The sequence below is a fragment of the Hemicordylus capensis genome, chromosome 7, assembly GCF_027244095.1.
Source record: "Hemicordylus capensis ecotype Gifberg chromosome 7, rHemCap1.1.pri, whole genome shotgun sequence".
Classification (NCBI taxonomy): domain Eukaryota; kingdom Metazoa; phylum Chordata; class Lepidosauria; order Squamata; family Cordylidae; genus Hemicordylus; species Hemicordylus capensis.
The window spans coordinates 23,495,519-23,517,951 of NC_069663.1; the positions used below are offsets into that span (position 1 = coordinate 23,495,519).

The following is a 22,433-nucleotide window of genomic DNA, read 5'->3' on the forward strand; positions in this document are numbered from 1 at the left end:
CATTAGACTAGAAGAGAAGAGATTTTCTGTTGTTCCACACTCCTCGTGAAATGGCTTTCACTATTAACTCCCTGCAAATCAATGTATGTAGTTCACACCACAGCAGGTATCCTGCAGAAAGATGCCTGCAAAGCAATGGCCTAGTCAGCCAAGCTGCCCCATGCAACCCGCAGAGCACATGTCTGAGCCCTGCGCAATCTGCACATCCCATTATCGTCGAAGCCACTGCAGTGGAGCACATCTGCTTGGAAGAAATTGGAAGGCGACAGACAGGCTGAGCAGCTCAGGCCTGAGCCCGGACGTGCCTGTCAGCATTGACTAGTGTTGCTAATGAGATTGTAATGGAGCCTCCTGAGAGAGGCAAGTCAAGAGCTGGAAAAAGGGTTTAACGCTGCCACTGCCCAGTGGGCAGATGGGAGATTTTCAGAGATAATTGCACTGCAAAAGGATCCTAGGCACTGAGGAGCAGCAGCAAAAACACAAAGAGGGTAAGTTTAGGGACAAAATGTTTCCTGTGTTCCCCTTCTCACCTTTGCTTGGAAAATCCTGAAGATAAAGATCTTTTCTTTTCTTCTGAAACTCAACCACTGAATGAAGAGGCTTGAACTGAGGCAGAGAAATAGATATACTTATTAAATACTTTTCAGTTAGGCAAAACGCACCAGGATACTAAGGGGGGGGGGCGAGGCTGAAACAGGTTTTCAAGGGACTATAAATGAGGCCTGAAATGAAAGGTGCTCAGAGTCAGGCATAGAGGGATGCTCAGGCCTTGGAAGCCTGCCCATCACCACTTTCGTAAGTTACCATTCCTCCCAGCCACACCGGTATTCGCCTGCTCTATACCTTTCCTCCTCGTGCAAAATATTCCCTTCTGTGTTGTTAGGGGGAGGAAAAGTAATGAAAAGCCACGGGTGTTTTTCATGGCTTGGCAGGAAGTTTGTGCAAAGAAGTCACGTGATGGCAAAATGCCATATGAACTGCCCACAACACGTTGGAAAAAACACCACCACCTGGGCAGAGGTGTGCAGCGTACACACGCCCCCACGGCGATTTCTGCTACGCCGATCTGTGTGCCCTCGGCGTCGCCGCCGATTGCCTTGCTGGTGAGTCATGGGGAAACGGCGCCACCGTGCGGCTAATTCGGAGAATGCTGTGAATGGGCTCCCTCCAAATGCAAACCGATACGAAGTGTACTGTCGACTGTATATGCGTAGACTCCGACCCTAAAAATTCCGTAATTTGAGGTGTGAATAGGGCTGCAGCGTGCCTACTGAATGTAAGGAAGAAGCATGCATACCGCAGAAAGGCTCTAGAGTCTAATGAAAAGGGGGCAGCCACCAAGAAAGTAGAGCAGTGGAGAGAGGAAGGATGAGAAGAACAGCCACAATGAAGAAGGGAGGAATCGAGGACACTTGGAACAGCCGGAAGCAGGAAAGATGAATGGGCAGAGTAGCCGGTACCACTTCGTTTATGAAACGGAGGGGGGGAGAGAACAGCCTCCTCCCCTCGGTTCACCCTATCAGATGGTTTCATCCAGACCGCATCAGGATCAGGAACCGTTTCCAGAGAGAGCGCGGATGAGAGCGACTGAGCGTGTAACCGGCGGATAAAGGGACTCCTCCCGCCGCTTAGGGATTGGACCCACGGATTTTCTTCCACCTAACCCCGGTGAATATCCCCCCCCCTTCTCGGAATGGTACTAGCTTTATACAGCATAGGAAGGATAAGCGCTGAACGAACCATTTTGCACACGGGAAGGGGAAGAATAGCCACTCCCCTTTTTCTTCCACTGGGGAAGTGGTAATGCCCACTCTTCAATGACAAGGTTTTAAAGGACAGAGTAAGGTCTTGAGTTCTTAGGCAGCAGAACCCTTGGAGGATAGTGTGTAGGTAATACTGTCTCTCTCCCCCCCCGTATTGTTCGAATTGGTACTACCCACTACGCGTTGGGGATGGTACCACTGAGGAGGGAGTGGGCAGAACCATTATCCAACAAAGGGGTGCATAAAATAAATTAGTTGTCTGTGCCGCTTGGAGGAGACCAGGTTTCCATCATGTCGCAAAAAAGATACGCAATGTTCGTGTCACGCTTTCCTCCACTGTATGGAAACAGGACACAGACAAGTGAAAGGACTGAAATATCCCCTGTCTTTGAGGAATGGTACCGTCGATTCTTTGTTAGCCTGGAGAGAGTAGATGAAACCACTCGCCCTCGACAGGGGTGGTGGTGAGAGAAGGCAATCTTCAGCAGGTTGGTTTTCTCTTGCCTGCTTGGGCGTCCTCTGTGCAGGTGCCGTTTCTTTGCCTCCCCTCACTTGATATGGTACCACCCGTTTTTCACACAGGGAGGGATCAGTGTCTGTGATTTTTACCTTTTGCTGTGTTTTTATTGTCGGCCTAGGAGCCACAAGGGACCATGAGCGACGGTGACAAGAACCCAGCCAGCACCCCTGCCCCAGTCACTGATGTGCAAGGCGATGGCCGGTGGATGTCACTGGTAAGATGCTAGTTTTGAGCCGGCGAGCCACCGCCACCAGGGGGCGCCATGCTGCGGAGCAGAGAGAAGGGTGCAGGGGTGGTTAGGCTAACCCAGACCTCTCCCATCATCCCCAGCTGTTTGTGGCTGGGGGGTGATGGGAGTTGTAGTCCAACGGCTGCTGGAGAGCCATCAGGCTGACCGCGCCTGGTGTGGTGGGAGATGGCAGGCAGGCTTTCCATCCTGGAAGGAGTTGGTGAGCAGAAACTGGATGAGGGTGAGAAGGCTGCATTGATTCCCCTGGAATGAAGACTGCAGCCCTGTGCAGCGTTTGGCATGGTGTGAACCCACAGACTTCTATGAGACATTGGTGGACCTAACTCCGCATAGGACTAGCCGCCCCCCGCCCAAGTCACTTCCTCCTGCCTCTCCTCCCACTCACCTCTATACAACACTCCCTTTCTTGACCCCGCCCCCTTCTCTCTTTCCATGCAACAGCACCATCGCTTCATTGCCGATAGCAAAGACAAGGAACCAGAAGTCCTGTTCATTGGCGATTCTCTGGTGCAGCTGCTACACCAGTTTGAGGTACAGTGAAGGTGGCTCCAGTGGGAATTGGCCTCTACCTATGGTTGCAAACTGGGTACGGGGAAGGTCTTCCATTCCAACAGCTTTTTTTCCTCCCCTTTCAGATCTGGAGAGAGCTTTTCTCCCCACTACACGCTCTCAACTTTGGCATTGGGGGTGATGCCACCCAGCACGTGCTCTGGCGACTGCAGAATGGGGAGCTGCAGCACATCCGGCCAAAGGTACTGGGAGGGATGGGGGAGGCTGAGCTGGACAGCGGGTCCTTCGAGTGCAATATTGTCTGCTCTAGGGGTTCTCAAGCCCACCTCTCCCATTGTTCAACCACATCTGAGGACCCTCATTTGAAAAACCCTGCTCTAATCTGATGAGTACCAGCTCTCCACAACCTCTACAGATCTTTCCTGGCCTTGCTTCCTGAGAGCCTTGGAGAGGCCAGCGATTGAACCTGGAACCTTATCTTTGAAAAGCATTTGCTAAGTTGTGGCATCTTCCTGTGAGTTAAGAATATAAGAAGCTGCCTTTTACTGAGTCAGACCATTGTTCCATCTAGCTCAGTATTGTCTACATCAGAGTTTCTTAACCTTGGGTCCCCAGATGTTGTTGGACTACAACTCCCAGAATCCTCAGCTGCAAAGGCTTTTGCTTGGGGATTCTGGGAGTTGTAGTCCAACAACATCTGGGGACCCAAGGTTAAGAAACCCTGGTTTATACCAGAGCTGCTCAACTTTGGCCCTCCTGAAGATGTTGGGCCTTCAACTCCTATAATACCTGGCTGTTGGTGACTGTGGCTAAGGATTATGGGAGCTGTAGTCCAAAAACATCTGGCGTGGGGAAGCAGACCTGGTCTATACTGACTGGCAGTGGCTCTCCAAGGTTTCAGGCAGGAATCTTTCCCAGTCTGATCTAGAGATGCTGCCAGGGATTGAACCGGGGACTTTCTGCTTGCAAAGCAGATGCTCCACCACTGATCTACAGCCCCATCCATCCTGCAGGGAAGCATCCATGGCGTCAGCGCTGCATGAATCTAGAGCCGAAGATGAACCACTGAAAGCAGATTTCTGGGGATAACTAAGCTTGTGCTTATTCTGCACCAAAGAAACTCCAAAATGAACCATGCAGATTTGCATATATTGATATTGCATAATTTATTATGCTTCAAAGAGATTTTAAAAAACCAAAAAAACAGTTTCCCAACAAGTAGGAGGAAAGCAGATGGTAGTAAGTGGATAGTAGGCGCAGTGGTGACCGGGGAGTAGCAGCTGTGGATGCATAAACTCGGGGCAGGCAACCATTTGCCAGTAAAAGCTAGATTTTTTTTTGACACATAGGGAATAGGCATATCTGATTATTTTGCATAATTCTGCCTTCACCAATTAATGATCTTTGGGGAAGAACTGAAGCCCTGTCTTCTAAAAATCCTGTCCAAGGCCCTGTGCCCAGCTGGTGAGATTATCTGATACTGTTTTAATCTCTATCTTCTCAGCCACAAAGGGCTAAAATTTGCTTCTAAATACAAAATGAAAGCAGGGGTCCTTTGGACACCCACTTGTGCCCAGTATCTGTGCTTTTACAGCTTGCTTGTAGCGAAGGCTATTCACATTTTATACACTTAAGTGCTACATATAATGTGCAAGACATACAATATATTTCTTTGTTAATCAACAAATTTATACTATTTTTGGATTAACCACATCCTGAGATACAGAAAAATACTTGTATGGAATTCCATTCGCAGCTTTAAAAATCCTTCCCCCACCCCCATATATACACACATGCCTGTGAATGACCAGACATGCACACATTTTAAGTATCAACACATCGATAGTCCCCTCCAATGCAGAGTGCAGATTGTGTGTACTGTGGTACTCACACTGAATGTAACTTGATGATCTGTACACATGTACAGTTATTCACAACAATAACTTGTGGAAAGATTGCTTGAATGTGTGCATAGGCCTTAGATCTGGAGATTACACAAGGCCATCCCATTTGCAGTGACAAAAAGAGCTGTGCTGGGTACCAGCGTCTCGCCCTGCTGATTGACCAGATACACTGTCTGCTTCTCCTCTTGACTTCCAAGATGCTTCCAGAAGCTGGCACTGCATGATCAAATCCCCATAATTTCTCCACCTCCATAGGAGCTGGTAACTTGCGGCTAAATTTTTTTTTAAAAGCATACCACTCAATTTTGCAAAGGCAGGTTCTGCTCTGGTACAAGAAGACAGCAGATAAGTGAAGACACACAGAGAGCAGATCACGACCTTAGGAGATGGGTCGAGGTCAGTCTGCCATAGACAGGCCTTTATAGTTACAGAAAAGTGGTTTTGGCAAAGAGGAAAGCCTCCTCCGACTCACAACAGCATCTCCCCCACCGCCTCCCCGCTGCAGTACCAATGGAACTTGTTCTCTTTTTCTCTCCTAGATTGTGGTCATCTGGGTGGGCACCAATAACCACGGCCACACCGCAGAGCAGGTGGTTGGAGGCCTAGAAGCCATCGTCCGTGTCATCAACCACCAGCAGCCCCAGGCTCGTGTGGTGGTGCTGGTGAGTGCCAGCAGTTGGGGGCTGGGTGTTCTAGGGCAGGGCTTGGGTCCCCAGATGTTGGGCTGTCACTCAACATCTGGGGAGCCAAACTTGGGGACCCCATTTTCTGGGGCAGCGTAAGGCATCGTGAGGGCTGGGAGGCTGTGGCAGCCCCCATTCACCCCAAGGATGGGTCTCCAATTGTTTTTTGGGCTTGTGTGAAGCTTTGTCCCAATATGGCCCCTGCTTGAAAACTACTGAGGATCATGGTTGGAGGGCTGAAGGAAAGGCAGATGTAGGACTTCCCCTGGCTACGTTTCATCAGCCAGCATCTTCTCTGTCCTGGTCCAGGGCTTGCTGCCACGAGGCAAGAACCCCAACCCGCTACGGGAGAAGAACCAGAGGGTGAACGAGCTGCTCGAGGCCAAGGTGCCGCTGCTGCCCAATGCCTCCTTCCTCAATGCCGACCCTGGTTTTGTGCACTCGGACGGGACCATCAGCCACCACGACATGTACGACTACCTCCACCTGACCCGCAACGGCTACGCCCGACTCTGCCCTGGGCTGCACCGTCTGCTGTTGTGCTTGCTGGGAGAGTGCCACGCCCAGGCTCCTTGACAGGCAGAGCTGTTCTGGCCAAGATCCAAATCGCACTTGGGGCCTGAGCAAGTATCGGGGGCAACCTCTTAGAAGCTAGAATACCTCCTCCTCCTCTTGCCTCCAATTGGGCAAGCAATAAGTGCGGTTTCCTCCCTCCCCTGATATTCTTTGGCTCTGCCCACCCAGTGGCATTCAATACTGATTTTCCAGCCCTTTCAGCGCAGTTGTTAGTTATTTATAGACTGTCGAGTGGTTCTGGGAGACTGATGGTCGTGGGGGAAGAAGGAAGCATGTTGGCCTACTGATGCCAAAAATGTTGGGCACAAAGCAGGTGAATAAACTCACCTGTACTTAATAAACAGATACTCCATCTTGCAATCAGCCATCTGTGTTTGTTTGACAGGGATGGGGAAGGCTTAGGGGAGAGTGATTTGGAAGGGAAAGGGTGAGCCAGGCCTGGCTGGCTAGACTGCAAACGTGGGCCTAAAAATCTGAGCCCGCAGGCAGCCCAGTTGCAAGGGAGGAATCCTGGTTAGTTAAATCCATCTGAACCCAAGAACTGGCTTAATGATGCTTTACAAGCCAAGACCTGATCCAAATTGTAAGCCACAGTGCCTAGATTCAAATGACATGCGAAGGTGTGACTTAACCACAATTTCCTTGGCACACCTCTGTGCCAGAAAGAGAAAGGGAGTCTGCAGAATCACACTCGTGATCCAACAAACCATGGGCTGTTTCAGCTGGGCCCCAACTCCCTATAATGGGTTGGTGCTGGTCTCATTTGAATAGCTCCTGATCAATCGATCTTAATCCTTTGGAGTTTGTAAGGAGGCTGCCTTGTATGGAGTCAGACCATTGGTCCATCTAGCTCAGTCTTGTCTACAGCAGCTCTCGGCCCTCTGAGAAGAGCTGCCAGGGATTGACGCTGGGGCCTTCTGCGTGCAGACCAGGTGGTCTACTCTTGTGCAATTACCACAGAGCTGCAGCCCCACCCCCTCAAGCTACTGGCCACCATAGCGCCATGATCTCACCCTGAAGAGGCAGCATGTCAATGATGTAGCCACTGTTGAAAACAGAATGCGGCACCCAGTTTGGATGCAATAGGTTGGTTGTTCTTTGGGGCAAGGCCCTTTGCCAAATTCTCTCTTTTAGTATAGGGGTTCTCAACCTTGGGGTCCCCAGCTGCTGGGGACCCAAGGCTGAGAACCTCTTTCAGATCACGGTTTCCAAGAGTGGGATGGGGCGGGAAGAGAAGTAGGAGGTGCTCTTCCCAAAACGGAGAACTCCCGAAAGGTAGGCCTTGCTGGGGAACCCAACAGAGGTGGAAGTGAAAGTTACACAGCCATGGCACTCACCCTGCTTACTCTCCCTCTAGAATCCTGCTACTCTCAGCTGTCATGTAAAATACACACACACAGAGGCCCTTGTCATTGGGAATAACTAGAAAGGAGGCCCAAAGTCTCCCCTCAATGCTTCGATCTCGAGGGGGGTGGAATTGGATTCTGTACTTCTTAGTTGTCCCCTTGCTACTGTCATTCACGGCTCCACCCTGCCTTAAGTGCAATCCTTCTGGGACAAGAAATGGGAGGTGGGTGGGTGGGGGAATCCAAACTAAGTTGAGGGCCCTGAAAGAGACATGTAAACCATACAGGGAGAAGACTGAAGGCTGGACTGAACCTTTAGCACATCCTTAAGGGTTAAAGAGTTGCCCTTTAAAAATACAAGACGCATAGAAGCTTCCTGGAAAGCTGCACCATGAGATACGGCCTGTGCTGGTTCTGCAGCTGCACAACAGACTCCGCGAGTGAGGCAGACACCAGCGGGTTACAGTGGGGGGGAAGATTCTTGCCGGGGGGGGGGCAGGCCTGATGTGTGCGCCATGTAAACTCTACCACTGCAAGGGTTGTTAAAGAGCTTTAATAGCAGGTGAGGTGGGGCCACCCCAGTACAGAAGGGGCTACACATGGTCAACATGTGGCTGTGGCCACCAGGGCACTTGCGCTCGGGCCGGGGGAGCCCCCACCCACCAGCACTGCTCGCGGGACGCATCCTCCGGCAGTGCTGGGCCGGCTCCCCCCTCCCTGACCCTCTTGTCTTGGGGCCAGATTCTGCCTGCTCGGCCCGCAGTCTCTCCCTGCCAGCAACTCCGGTCCAAGCCGGGCCTCAGCCAGGCTGAAATCAGGCCGTGTCATCAATGCTCAACTGGCCCCAGCCGCAGCCCGGAAAGACGTCCCTCCTCCGCCTCGGGTGACCAAAGCGACAGCCTGCCTGGAAGGGAAGGCCACCAAGTGCCCCCACCCCCCACCCCTCTCTGCAGCAGGGGGTGGAAAGACTGCCCCTGCCTCCCCAGTTATTATTGACACAGAAGCAATGCATATGTGCGGGGAGGAGTGGGGGTGTCTCAAAATATTTAACATTATTGAAAGGGGAGGGCAGGAGAATTCGAATCCGTCACTTGACAGGTGTCCATTTCCCACGGCCCTTTGCACACACACCCTCCCCAGAGGTCTCCATGGCAACAAGGACATGGCCTGCGTCCTGGAATGGGCGACATTTCGGCACCCATGCCTGGGGGGTGGGGGGGGTGGGGAGGGGGGCTTGCAGGAGGCCACAGCCCGCCCCCTTCTGAGCAGAAGGGCTGGTGAGGAGTGCAAGTATAGAGGGGAGCAGGGGGACGCGTCGGCGGAGGAAGGGGCTCCCCCTTTCAGTCCCTGGGGGAGGAGGCGGGGGGCAGGTGAAGTCAGCAGGGAGTGGGCAGGAGTGGGGGGGGCCAAGCTCCAGGACCCCCCTCCCACAAGGCTGTATCTTGCTCAGCTGCGCGCAGCCATTCATCTGCTGCTGGTGTTGCCGCCGCTTCCGCCCCCTGGAGAAGATGGCTGGTTGCAGTCCCAACTGGCAGCCGTGGTAGAAGGGGGGGCTGTCGCGGAGGGGGCGGCAGCTGCCGTGGGGGCGGCAGCGGTGGCAGCTTCCCCTCCCTGCGCCGAGTCCTGCGCCAGGGCCAGCTCCAAGGGCTGCCCCTCGGCCGTGCTGCCCTGGCCCGTGGGGCCGCCGGGCTCCGGTGTGCTTGGGGGCTGCTGCTCCGTGGGGGTGGCCGCCTGCATGATCTTCTGCCGCACCTCCCGGATCTTGAGCTGCAAGCAGACCTTGGTGGGGAAGATGTCGGAGTAGCGAGCCTGGAAAGCCGCAGTGGCTTGGGCTGTGGAGGAACGGACAAACCAACACGCCCTGTCAGTGGCCGAGCGGGGGGTGGTGTGTGTGTGTGTGTGTGTGTGTACGTGTGTGTGGACCACCCAGGTATTTGGACAGGGAGGCCTGCCTCAGCACACAGAGATGGGGCCACCTCTAGAAGGAGCAGCCGGCAGGGGCACGTTCCTGAGGCAGCCGTGCATTTCTGCCAGCTGTTTCGAAGACACCTCCCTGCCCCCAGGTCAAGAGGCTGCCGAGAGATTAGAGTGACACACGCACTCCTCCTCCTCCTCCTCCTCGCTTCCTGTTTACCCAACTGAAAGCTGCCGTTCAGGAGGTCAGGGCCAGACCACAGAGGGAGTCGCCCAAGTCTGCAGCGCTGAGTACTGGCCTGCCACGGATTGCCACTCAAAAGGAGCCTTCAGGTGGAAGCGTGGGTCCCACGGGGTTGGCACTGGAAGCCCTGGCCCCAGGAGGGAACGGAAGAGGCTGCCTTCTGCGAATCGGCCCTCTGGTCTGTCTGGCTCAGTACTGTGCAGGGCTGTACCCCTTCAGCACTCCTGCTGACCCTGGCCTAGAACTCCCATCATCCCTGACTACTGGGCGCCGGGGCTGAGAATTGGGGGGGTGGCAGTCCACCACAGCTGGAGGGGCCAAGGTTTCAGGCAGGAGCCTGTCCCAGCCCTAGGCGGAGGTCCTGCCAGGGGTTGAACCTGGGGCCTTCTGCCTGCAAAGCAGATGCTCTGCTGCTGAGTGGTAAGGAGAGCTGGTTTGGGATAGCAAGCATGACTTGTCCCCTTAGCCAAGCAGGGTCTACCCTGCCCGCATATGAATGGGAGACTAGAAGTGTGAGAAACTGGAAGAGGTCCCCCTTCTTAAGAGGATGGAGCTGCTCTGGGAAGAGTATCTAGGTTGCAAGTTCTTTCCCTGGCGGCATCTCCAAGATAGGACTGAGCGAGATTTCTGCCTGCCTGCAACCTTGGAGAAGCTGCTGCCAGTCTGTGAAGACAATACTGAGCTAGATAGACCAATGGTCTGACTCAGTATATGGCAGCTTCCTATGTTCCTACGCTACGGCCCTATCCCCTAAGACGAGGGATCTTACTAAGATGGGACTGCTTAGTGCAAGGTTTTTAAAAAAAACCACATTGAGCTTCTCTTTACCTGAAGGGAAGAAGCCATGATCCTGGAAGAGCTGCATGACCAGAGCCCTTCTCTGGTCCAAGGTACGCCGGAGGGATGAGTACGGGACTTTCTCGTACTCCAGCTCTCCAAGCATGTCGTCTGAGTCTGTGCCTGCAAGGAGACACGAGCAGTTACGCTGGAGGCCACCATGCCTCTGTAGAAAAAGAGTGGGAGATCAGACCCCTGGACTACCCTGCCAGGAGTATTGACCCTCGAGGGCTACCAGGCAGCCTCCCAGTTCCCTCCTGTCAGGTCTTCAGCCCGGCTGCCTTGGCACTTCTTGAAGACAGCACATTCTGACTGCTGGGCAACTAAGCCAAAGCACCCCCCATTGTCACACCGGGTCCACCCATCAAGTGTTTGAACGGCTGCATCTCGCAGTGGCCGGGCCATTACAAGTCGCTCCCCTGGCGTGGGCAAAACGACTAGAGCCGATGCAGCAAATGGAAGCAGCAGCCACAGACGCGGACAACAGGGAAAGGGCTGGGGAAACCAAGAAGGGGGATGGATGGGATAAGAAGCCGAGTCCAGATGGTCAGACCCAAGAAGCGAGGGAGGCGAAACAGGAGGCCAAGCAGCTTTGAGCTGCGCAGCACCCCAGGCACACCCACGGCCACGCCCTGGCCAGCCTCCAGCCTCACCGGTTTTGTCAAAGGTGAAGATGTCTCCTTCGCACTTGGCACTCTTGGGGGTGTTGGGCTCCGAGCTGCAGCTGGAGCGGCGCCGCATCTTCCGCTTCGGGGAAATGGGGTCCTCGGTGGAGGAGTCGAGGTCTGGAAAATAGACACACACGTCCCCGAGCCAAGTTATTAAAGCAGGGATTGGAAACGGGACGCATCCCCAAGTTCCGCACCACATAAAAGCCAAGGGTGCAGTAGGTGGGCCTTGATGTGAACTGGGAAGACTCAATTTAGCCTTGAGGTCCGCCTAGATAGATAGGATAGACCGTGTGTGTGTGTGTAAAATATTTCTTCCATGCAGTCAATAAGCCCTCATAGAACGTAATATCACGCACACATTTATAGCGGTCACGACGGAGCACCTGCTTTGCATGCAGTAGGGGCCAGGTTCAATCCTTGGCTTGTCCAGGGAGGGCTGGGAGAGACTCCTGCCTGGAACCTTGGAGAAGCCGCTGCCCGTCAATGTAGACAACCCTGAGCTGGATGGACCAACGGCCTGACTCTGCACAAGGCAGCTTCCCCTGTGCCTTCCTGGATCTTCTCAGAAAACCCACACGACTCGCCTCCAGCGAACCCTACCACTAGACCAAGGAAGCCGCCTCCTCTCCCAGCTGGTCCCTTTCAGCCCGTCTTGCCCATGCCCAGCATCCTACAGTTTCCGTCTCCACCAGGTCCCCTCCACCCGTTCCCCACAGTGATCTCCACCCCAGGCTTTCTCCCTTCCCTCTCCTATAGCACTATAGCACCCCCACAACCAGTGGGCTCCAACCCCATTCCTGCCGCTTACCGGTAGAGTTCTTGCGCTTCTTGCGGTAGCTGCCGAGGATGGCGCGGGGCGAAGTGGCGAGGGACTGCAGGGTGGGGGAGGGCAACACCTCCTCCGGCTTGAATTCCGGCAGCTCAGCAAAGCGCTCCTCAAAGTCCACCTCTGACAGAACCCTGCTGAGGGGGAGAGGGGGGGGAGAGGTTATGGGTCACACAGCGCAGCCAACGGCTTCCTCAGGCCAGAGCAACCCGGCTCCTGACCCCAGCGGCTGCCTCCGATCCCCTCTCTCTCAAAAAGGGCACTGCACCCCATCAGTCTGTGGACAGGTAGGGGAGGGCATCGTACTGCGGGCAAGGAGCTAAGTAGACTTGTGGCCCTGCCAGTACATCCACTTGCACTGAGGAACCTGTGTGTAAGACTGCTCACCCTTCATGCAAGGATGCGGCACCTCGGTGACTGTGATAATATCACCTCGTCTGCAGAAGACCACCACCGAGTCAAGGAGACACCACGAAGTGTGAAGCACCACACACAAGAGGTTATTTTGGGGTTGAAGTGTATGTCCTGGGAGGCTGTTGGGTGCACTGGCTTCCTGACACAGAGCTGGGCAAACGCAGCAACAACCATACGGGACAGAGTAGCCTGCACAACACGTCTTCACACCCAGGTACACGCCTCCGAATTTCACACTCCCCTAGCAAAGCAACCCGGCATTCAACTAAGCTCACTTCCTCCAGGCTGGTGACTTTCAAACTTTCTGTCTTGAAGAAACGTTTCTACATTGTGTAAGCCACAATGCGGATGGGCTCGTAGCTCAGAGGTAGAGCATCTGCTTTACTTACAGAAGGTCCCAGGTTTAATACCCAGCAGCATCTCCAGGTAGGGGTGAGAAAGACTCCTGGGAGAACTACTGCCCGGCAGTGGAAACAATCCTGAGTTAAATGGACCGATGAGCTGACTCCGCATAAGGCACACACAATGTTCCCTATGTACCTGTATGGGTTGCAAAGGATTCTGGGGAGTTTTCTAGGGCACACACAGGTCATACAGAACATCAGCCAGACATGTAGGGCTTTGTCGTCCCCCTGGCATGAGTGGGTTGCCTCTGCTACACATCCAGTGGGCCTGCCCACTGGAGGGGAAAAGTCACTGGTGGGCAAGAGCATCTTTCCAACTTCCCTGAGGAAGCACTTGATCAGCTTCCAGAAGAACGCTGGTTCCCCAAACACAGTTTGCAAAGGACATTTTAGGCCTCTGGCAAGATGCTCCCTCAGCAGCCGCCTCCCCACCACTCACTTGTCGACAGAGTCAAACGTTTTCTTGAGGGGAGGAGGCCGGACTTTCACTTTCTTCCCTGTTGGTCCCTCCTTCTGCTCGGCCCCTTCAGACGCAGAGGCCGACGCCGCTGTTGTCGCGAGGGCTGGCGCTCCCCCTCTAGAGCCCTCCACAGAACTTGAAGGGCCGGGGCTGAGGGAAGAGGACGGAGGGGCCGCAGCCTCAGAGCGGCCGTCGGGAGCTGCCGTTCTCCAGTCGGGGGAAGTGGGGAACTTCAGGGCCTGTGGAAGAGAAGAGCTGATTCCTACAGGCTGCTTGGAAGAGGCTTTTAGGCAGACAACGGAGGACACAGAAGGTGGGAGACGGAACGAGGCGCTTGAAGAATACTCCCCTAGAACAGTGTTTCTCAACTGCCGGTCCGCGGACCGGTAGCAGTCCACGAGGTGTTGGGTACCACCGGTCCGTGAGGCATCACTAATAAAAACCAACCCCCGCAAAAAAAACAATTTCAGGCTGGCAGGGGCTGCCGCCAGGAGCTCTCTGAAGCTCATTTCCAGGCAGCCTTTGCTGCTGGATAATGTTCAGTTGAGGAAGCGACTAACGTTATCCAGCAGCAAGGGCTGCCTGCCTAGAAATGAGCTCTGGAGAGCTCGCCTAGGCTCCATGGACCCTGGGCCCCGCCCCTTTGCACATGACATCACTGGGGGTAGGGGTGGCAGCAAGGGGGGCGACCCCTTTACTAACTGCTGGTCCGGGAAACTGTGCACGAAGAATGCACCGTTCCATGACTCCAAAATCATTCAGAAACACTGCCCTAGACCATCACAGCCTCTTCTGCTTCTGAAGGGGGAGAAGATGCCTAAACCTTTCCCCATGCCCAGGCTCAGGTGACACATGCACATCCGGGATATACTGCAGCATTTTATTGCGGGCCCACTTCTTAAAAATTGAAATAAGACACCCCAAAATCTCAGGACCCTTTGCAAGCTTAACCACAGCTTCCAAGTGTGAACAAGGTGCTACAAAGCCTCTGAAAGATGCTCAAGCACCAGCTCTGCAAGTCTCCAAAGAAAAGGGCCTGAGGAGGGGAGCACCCAGAACCCCTCCATACCTGCTTTCTGAACCCAGCACTGAGATGGTATTGCTAAGAGGACAGATGCCCGTGGCCAGCTTCCAGGCATGGTGTGGCTGTTGGGGCAGGAAGCAGAGAGGCGGTGGGGGGGGGGGGTGAGGTGAGAGAGAAAGTGTGCGCATGCGCCTCAGAGCCTCCTTACCGCCTCAGTCCCTTTGCTGCCCAGTGGTGAGGCGGGAGGTGGGTCGCGGGCGACTCTCTCCTCACTGGGTCCCACTGCTGTTTCCCGCTGGCTCCAGACTTCTGTGGCTGGTGTCTCTGTGACTTGCGGCTGCTGGGGTGATGGCGGCGACACGGGCTCCCAGTTCTCCCGCTTCAGCTCCTGGGGTGTGGCCGGACTCTGTTCTGTGCCCCGGGACACAGGGGAAGTGGGGAGGTCTTGGGGTCCCGTCTCCCGCGAAGCCCGTTCCCCGGGGCCTTCAGCCTCCCGGTGGTATCGGACCCCTCCGCACTCCTGCTGCTGCCCCATGGGGAGCCGAGACGAGCCTGGCGAGGGGGCCGATTCGTACGAGCCAACGGGGATGTTGGCGATGGTGGCTTTCACCTTTTGAGGAGGCTTGAGCGGGGGCCGCTGAGGTCGGGCAGCTGCTGAAGGAATGACCTGGGTGGCTGACGAGAAAAGGGCAAAGCTCTCTCAAACGGTCAGGGGGCCCTTCAAAGGAATCCATCTACGTTTCTCATTTGTTTTCCAGCCCCACTGCCATCCCTGCAGGGCTTCATATATTCTGGGGCTACACACAAGGAAAGGATGCGCCCATACAGTTCAGTACTGGGGATTCTTCAAGCCACTGCATCTGCATCCACCCAAGTGTATTCCTCTCCTTAAATTTAAGGGGTTTTTGTTTGTTTGTTTTTAGAACAGGTTTCTAGCCGTATGGCTCAGCAGCTATGCTTGAAAACACATGGGCAATGTTTGCTGAAGTCTCCAAATTAAGAGAGGTTTTCAGTGGTCAGGGGGGCGAGACCTCAGCATCCCACACCTCCCTCGAGACTAGCAAACCAGCTTCTCTGGCAGCTATTCAAGGACCGGCCTTCTCTGTTGCTGCCCCAAGACTTCGGAATGCGCCCTCTGCTGGGATAACAGCCTCCTCATCTCTGACAGCTTTTAAGAAGACTTAAAACACAATTTTTGCTCCAAACATTTAACTAGATTTTTAATGTCAATTTGTTTTAAACTAATTGAATGTTCAAACTGCTGTTTTAATTTTGTGTTGGATTTGTTGTAAACTACCCAGTGATGAGTCTTTGGGGCAGTAAACAAGCATACTTACTAACTAACATAAAATAAAATAAAAGGTCCAAACATCCAAAATAAGCTTATTTGCATGATTTTCTTATGTCTCATAATTTGCGATATCTGGGTACAGAATCCAGCGTACATGGCCCCGCCCTCCCACACTCCCCGCTCTCGGCTTCAGTTCCTACTCCCAACCCCTGCCCGCCCACCCCGCCCCCATATACCTGAGGGCATCAGGCCCTGGCTGGGACCCCCAGGGCTCTGGATGCTGCCCCCCTTTGGCAGGATGGCCGCGGGAGAGGAGACCATGGCAGTGCTTGTGGCTGGCACCGTGTAGACCACGCTGTGGCTGGCTGGCTGGGCAGGACTGGTCCCTGTGGGGCTGGGGTAGATGGCAGTGAGGACCTGCCCTTGTCCAGAGCAGGAGGCAGGGAGCTGGGGGGTCTGGAGTGGGGACACCCCCACTTGCCCTGGAGCCAGCAGAGGGTTCTGACCTGAAGGAAGCAGAACAGGAAGGAAAGTCAGACCCAAGGACTAAGCGACCCGCTCGCCCTCTACGCCGGCTTTTGCCACCATCACCAGTGCCCCTCTCTGCTCCATCCGCCCCCCTACCCCCCCCACCAAACACATCCATCCTCCCACAGCCCCCCAGTGGCCTTCCCGGCCTTACCCGAGAGCAGCGGCTGCACTATGGCCTGCCCATTTGGACCGATAGCGGTGAACCCCAGTGCCATGGGGGCAGGGCCCACTGGGGCCTGGACGTAGGTGGCGGCAGGCGCAGCCGGGGGGGCGCTGGACTGTGTGTGGGAAGCCGAGGTGCCCAGGGACAGGGGGTGCCCAGCTGCTGGCTGCACATAGGTGATCCTGGGGGCAGAGAGAGGGAGGAGGTTATATGGGTTGCTGCAGGAAGACACCAGGGGCACGCCCCACCTGCCCCCAGGATGGGGCATCGCAAGCAATGGGGCAAAGCGGTACCTGGTGGAGGAGGGCAGCAGGACTTTCTGGGCTTGGTTTGGAGAGCCCACCACAGCAGTGGCTACCGTGCCCTGGAGAGCGGCTGGGCTGAGTGGGGCTACCAGGGTGGCGCTGCTTTGTGAGGAAGGCTGAGGCTGAACAGGGGTGAGCTGGATGATCTGGGGGAGCAGAAAGGCTGGATCAGCACAGACAACATCCTGCCAACAGGCATCCAAGCCAGATTTCAGCACGGTATGTGCACACTTGTGCATGTGCGCGCACACTCAGTCTATGAAACCTGCTCCATTTGCAGAGTACCTAGCCTTTACGATTGTGTAGGGATACTGGATTTGTCAAGCCATTCTGTGGGTGAAGTCAGCACATTTCTAACTCAACAGGATAAGAGCAGTCCACTAAAGGTCCTGCTATCGTTCTGTTGGGCTGCAAGTGTGCTCACGACGGCAATCCACTGTAGGGTCGCGACCATGCTGCAAACCTGGAATGAAGCTCTCCAGTACAGCGGGTAACACTTATCAAGATCCTGAGAACCCAGCTTTAATTCTTCCTTCTTTCCAGACAGCAAGTTCCTATCACATCAGAACGGGGGGGTGGGGGGGGGATTTTTACGAAGGAAGACGTCTGTTAAAAATTGAGGTCTACAAGATTTTGCGCTTCAGTTCCCTGGGTTCTTACCAGCTGTAGCTCCCAGCTCCCAGTCTCCTGCCCACTAACAAGTCAAACCTCCTTCTGCTCTGTTCCTATTAGAACAGAGCCCCTAACCCAGCATGGGTCACAGCAACTCCCACAGGCCATTTCCACAGCTGCAGATGTGAAATCAGGCACCTAACAGATCAAACCTGAATCACTTGTGAAAACTGCATTTACGTCAACCAGAACTGCAGTATTTTTTCTCACAGTGAACCAGCAGAATGTACCTTTCCAAGCTGAGGAGTTTGGGGTGGGTTTTTGACATACATTAAACGAATTACGCTGTTCTAAATAAGTACGCTGGGAAAGAAGCGTGAATGATTTCTGTGACAGGCTTCAAAAAAATCAGAGGGGGACCCAAACGGTTGTGGCAGTGGTTGTGGGAGGTGGAGGGAAAACTCCTTCACTGAAGATACGTCCAAGTCCCTGTCTCCCTGCGGACCTTCCAGCCTCCATTATTCCACACATCCAACCTTCCTTTCTTCAAATGGATTTTGGGTATTGTGTGTCCAAATCAAATAATTTTAAAAGTGTCCCACTTCTGCACACTTTATGCCAACTACTGGATTTGTGATCATTAGCACCCCATTCTAGACACCCCCCACTTTCAGCAGTACACACAAGCCCACTTTCCTTCTCTCTTTCTACCCCTCACCCACACCCCAAAGAGTCATCCTTTCCTATGGGTACGAACCTTACTGGCTGTCTGGCTCCCGTTTTGCACCGGCACAGGGAAAGACGGCGTTACCAGAGGCAGCTGGGTGGCTGTGGTGGTCCGCACTGTGACCTGGGGGGCTGCCATGGGCACCAGGACCTTGCCTTGCACTTGAAGCCCTGTGGGAGGCACCACTTGCCCGGACACGAGGTGGGCTGAACTGCCAGGGGATGGAGCCTGTACTGGAGATACGGACTGAACTGGAGGGGAGGGGAAGGGAGGGGGAGAAAGAAGAAAAAACAAATGTGGTGAGGTCAGCTTGGTAGCTGAGCTCACCGTTGAGATCATCGGAGCCCATGGCATGCCGCCAGCAACTCTATATCAGGGACGGCCAACCACTGGATTCTTGGGGACCGATCTCTTCCAGACAGCAATCTAAGGGTCAGAAGAAGGTTTGGCTACACAAAGCTGACATCCTGAGAAGCAGCTGGGTTCCATCATATGAAGCCGGTGTCACCTGGCAGGAAGTACCTGGCCTCCCGGTTACAAAGTCCATATACTGAAGGCAGCGGTTCTCAAACCTATGTCCCCAGAGGATGTTGGACTACTGGAACCATCATCCCAGCCACAATGGCCAAAGGCCAGTTACCGGGATGATGGGAGCTGTAGTCCAACATCCAGTGGAGACCCACATTGAAGAACCCCTGGCCTAAGGCATTACATAACCTATGGAAGCACACACGTTTATATTATCTTCTGCTTCATATAAAGCAAGAGATTATTCATGCATCTAGATATAAACCTCATTATTCGACTCCCATGTTGTTATCAGTTGGCCATTTTAAATTCTACCACTGCTTGAGCGTTTTCCCATAGAAAGGATAGGGATATATATTTTATTTAGACCTACGTAAACCACTTTGGGAACTTTTGCTGAAAAGCAGTATCTAAATTTTCATCGTATTGGTATATATTAATACATTTCAACACCGACATGCCCGTCCTTACCTTTGGGTGCTGAGGACACGACCGTGACGCTGCTGCTGTTGCTTCCTGGGGCAGGCTGGATGATGGGGATGGCCTGGGGGGTGGCGAGGACCTTCCCGTTGGTGGGTGGCAGAGTGAAGTGGATGCTGGTAGCCCCCGGGGCCCCCACTCCAGCGGGCCCCTTCCCCCCAGCCACTTGCAGCTGCTGAGGCAAGGTGGGCAGGATGTACTGGACCTGAGTGATGCTGCCAGCCTTGCCTGCCGCCCCCGAGAGGATGCCTTGAGGCTGCAGGATGCTGAGCGGCACCGGGCCATTCTGCCCGGGCCCAGGAGGATTCTGGGTGATGAACTGCACCGAGGACTGCTGGGTAATGGCGGCCCCCGGCGGCAACACGGTCACCGGGACGCCAGCCCCTCCTGCGCCGCCCGCTTGCCCGTAGCCTGGAGTCCCCACCAACAGGTTCGTCACGACGCTGCCCTGGCTCGGGCCCCCTTTCCCAACGGTGGCCAAGCCCTGCCCAATGAGCGGCCCGGCCACTAAGTGGGGAGACGTGGCTTGAAGCCCAGGCAGGGCGGCAGGCTGCGGAGTCTTCTTATCGGCATAGAGGAGGCCGATGCGCCCCATGGGCACCCCCCCTTCGGGCTTCGTGCTCCCCTCAGAAGGCGGCGGGCTGAGCAGCGGCAGCCCCTCCCCGGAGCCACGCGGGAAGGGCTTGCTAGCGATGGGCACAGGAGTGCTGCTGACAGGCTTGACGACGTTGGTGACCACGGTGGAGGCCGTGCGGACCAGGCTGGGGGCCCCGCTGTAGCCAATCACGCCCACATTCGGCGCGCTCATGGACGGGGCCGTCACCAGCACCGTGCCCGAGGAGAAGCGGGCAGAATCGGGCAGCACCACCGCTTGCACCATGCCCGTGGGTGGAGAGATGACGGAGTGCACGGGCATGGCCAGAGGAGCCACCCCAGACTCCACGGCCGCCTGGGAGCCACCAGCACTGTCCACCCGCTTCCGCCGGTAGGGGGCTGTGGCGGGGTCGAAGCGCGGCTCCAGGCGCTTGGCCGGGGTGTGGTGAGGACGCAGCCCTCCTCGGGAGTCCTGGGTTTTGGAGGTGCTGGGCGCCATCTGGAAGGAGCCAAAGGTCTTGGAAGAGGGCTGATGGTCAGGACCATGAGGAGGGGGCGGCGGCGGCGGCTCCAAGTCCAAGGGGGGCAAAGGCAGGCGGCAGGGGGCAAAGGCACCAGAGGAAGGGGGCAGCGGTGCTGAACGGATCACTGGGGGGAACAGCTTCCGCCCAAAGTCCTACAAAGAGAGAAGAACATGCTTACAGGAGGAACAGCCCATGTGGACAACGTCACACTGCTTTGCCCAGCAGATCCAGGTATCGCTGTTCCCACAAGGAACACGCTGGAAGGCAACTCAATAAGGTTGTCCACATGACATGGGCTGCTTGGGGGACACCCCTTCTACCCAAGGAGCCCGTGTCATCCAGGAGGTCTCCTGATCCAGCAGCTGCAGCCCCGCATAGCCCAGATCCGGATCTGGACTGTATCCAGAGCTGCCCTTTGGGATCATATCACACCCATTCTGAAAGCGCTTCACTGGCCACCAATTTGTTTCTGGGTCCAATTCAAGGTGCTGGTTTTGACCCTTAAAGCCCCCTCAAAAGGTTTGGGCCCTGGATATCCGAAGGACTGCCTGCTCCCAAGGGCTTCTCTGCACACTCGACAAGATCATCAGAGGGGGCTCTGCTCTATGTGCCGACGGTAAGAGAGTCTTGATTGTCAGGCACGCGGGACAGGGCCTTCTCAGTCATGGCCCCCAGGCTTTGGAATGCTCTCCCAGCTGGAATCTGCTCCTCCGTCTCCTTCACCGTTTTTAGGAAAAAAGTAAAGACGTGGCTCTTTGCCCAGGCTTTTGAATGAAAGTATTGTTTTTATTGCTGCTGCTTTGTGTTTTATGAATTATTATTTCTGGGTTTCATGGGTTATTAAATTTTTAAACAGAGATTATTATTTTTATATTTATATTATCTGTACCCTTGTATTTTCATTATGTATTGTTTTAATTTTGAGATCATCTGTACCTTTGTATTAATTATGCATTGCTTTAATTATATTGTAAATCGCTTTGGGATTTTAATGGAAAGCAGTATATAAATTGAATAATAAAAATAAATACACATGGGCAGAAAGGGAGGTAGGATGGAAAAAGAGTCCATCCAACTTCACGTTTGGGTTGTGTGCGCCGTCGGGGCTGTGAAAACGGCCTCTGGGAGCGCCGAGGTGCTGGTCATGTGGGTGCACAAGCAGCAGCGCCCCAAAGAGCAGCAGACCATGTGGGGGAAGGCAAACAGGATCTTGCCTTCTCCCCAGCCCCAGCGGTCATGTGAACAACCTTCGTGTGTAGCAGCTTGCCCATGGAAAACTATGATTCTCTTGTTGCAATGGCTTCTTCCTTCACACCACAAGGCTGTGAACTCCTCAAGTTCTGCCCACAGCTTCCCCTTAGCCCTAATGTCCAACCTGCCCCTCACGCCGCCCTACTCACCTTGGTGTCCGATTCGTCCCCCAAGGACCCCTCGCTGTCACTGTCTGTCACTCGCTCCTTGCATTTCAGGTCAACGTCGGCTGGGTTGAACCCATCTTCGGCTGCAGAAGGAGAGCGGCGTGAGTCAAACAAGACACCTGAACGCCACCCCCTGGCATCCACCTCCCCCCACCAGAACCCTGCAGGAGGACGAGGAGGTTATTATCCAAGAGATAGGATTACTGCCAACTTGCAGATACTGCCAGTGTCAGCGTCATGCGGCAGAGGATCTGTGGGAAGAAGGCTTGCCTTAAAGCGACCGCTGCTGTTCATGGAAAGAGCTCTCCATGGCCGGCACTCTGGGGCAGAGCAAGAGGTCGCCAGGGAGCAGAGAGCAATGGGGCAAGAGGAAATGTTGTGATGGAGGAAGAGGAACAAGGATGTCCCTTGGTCTCAATATGGCTGTGAACTAGAGGAATCACACTTCTAGGGCAGCTTTCTTCAGTAAGGCCCAGGGGCCAGTGGGGGCCCACATCAAACCCCAAGTGTGGCTCTCTGAGTAATTATTTTTAATTATTTGACTTTCCAGCCAAAGATGAATACTCTGCACAGTCCACCTGGCACCAGGCTCCATGTGGAGGCTGCCGAGGGAGGGAAATTGAGCCGCCTTGAGCTTCTACACCTTATTCAAAGGTGTGCAGAGAGTGCTGGAAAGTGCAGCCCTTACAAATGCTTTCCTTCTAGTGCTCTTGAGAGGGCTCTCCGTCTCTCTTAAAGGGCTTTGCCAGCACTGAGCAAAGCGTAGTACTGCGCAGAGGTCAGCACAGTGGGAAGTAGCTCGCATTTGGAGACTCGTGTTATAAATTCAAGGTGATTTCAAAACAGATTGTAACCCTTTAATACCATCAGCTATCCTGCCAAACTCACAAACATGGGTTCTAAAAACAAAAACA

At 54.5% G+C, this 22,433-nt stretch overlaps 2 protein-coding genes across 8 annotated transcripts in view; one reads left to right on the top strand and one right to left on the bottom strand.

Moving 5' to 3' along the window:
• Positions 1-1,485: 1,485 nt before the first annotated feature.
• PAFAH1B3 (platelet activating factor acetylhydrolase 1b catalytic subunit 3) lies at positions 1,486-6,566 on the top strand. 3 transcript variants are annotated; one of them, XM_053267897.1, is made up of 6 exons: positions 1,486-1,668; positions 2,402-2,497; positions 2,975-3,064; positions 3,169-3,285; positions 5,487-5,609; positions 5,940-6,566. In XM_053267897.1, the coding sequence occupies exons 2-6, from the start codon at positions 2,417-2,419 to the stop codon at positions 6,204-6,206; spliced, it is 678 nt and encodes a 225-aa protein (XP_053123872.1). In that variant the 5' UTR covers positions 1,486-1,668; positions 2,402-2,416; the 3' UTR covers positions 6,207-6,566. The 3 variants fall into 3 exon arrangements, with proteins under 3 accessions (XP_053123872.1, XP_053123874.1, XP_053123873.1); XM_053267899.1 differs by lacking the exon at positions 1,486-1,668 and adding an exon at positions 2,003-2,290; XM_053267898.1 differs by lacking the exon at positions 1,486-1,668 and adding an exon at positions 2,003-2,251.
• A 1,523-nt stretch (positions 6,567-8,089) lies between these two features.
• The window catches only part of CIC (capicua transcriptional repressor), a 43,324-nt gene continuing 28,980 nt past the window's right edge, over positions 8,090-22,433 (bottom strand). For 4 of the 5 annotated variants that reach the window (XM_053267876.1, XM_053267877.1, XM_053267874.1 and 1 more), the window contains exons 10-21: positions 21,502-21,602; positions 18,975-20,253; positions 18,006-18,226; positions 16,625-16,782; positions 16,320-16,513; positions 15,874-16,143; positions 14,555-15,021; positions 13,302-13,561; positions 12,027-12,181; positions 11,201-11,332; positions 10,539-10,670; positions 8,090-9,384 (exon numbers count right to left, since the gene is read on the bottom strand). In XM_053267876.1, coding sequence (XP_053123851.1) covers positions 9,017-9,384; positions 10,539-10,670; positions 11,201-11,332; positions 12,027-12,181; positions 13,302-13,561; positions 14,555-15,021; positions 15,874-16,143; positions 16,320-16,513; positions 16,625-16,782; positions 18,006-18,226; positions 18,975-20,253; positions 21,502-21,602 — 3,737 coding nt within the window. In that variant the 3' untranslated portion in view covers positions 8,090-9,016. The remainder of the gene's footprint in view (positions 9,385-10,538; positions 10,671-11,200; positions 11,333-12,026; positions 12,182-13,301; positions 13,562-14,554; positions 15,022-15,873; positions 16,144-16,319; positions 16,514-16,624; positions 16,783-18,005; positions 18,227-18,974; positions 20,254-21,501; positions 21,603-22,433) is intronic. The other variant, XM_053267878.1, reaches the window with a different exon arrangement.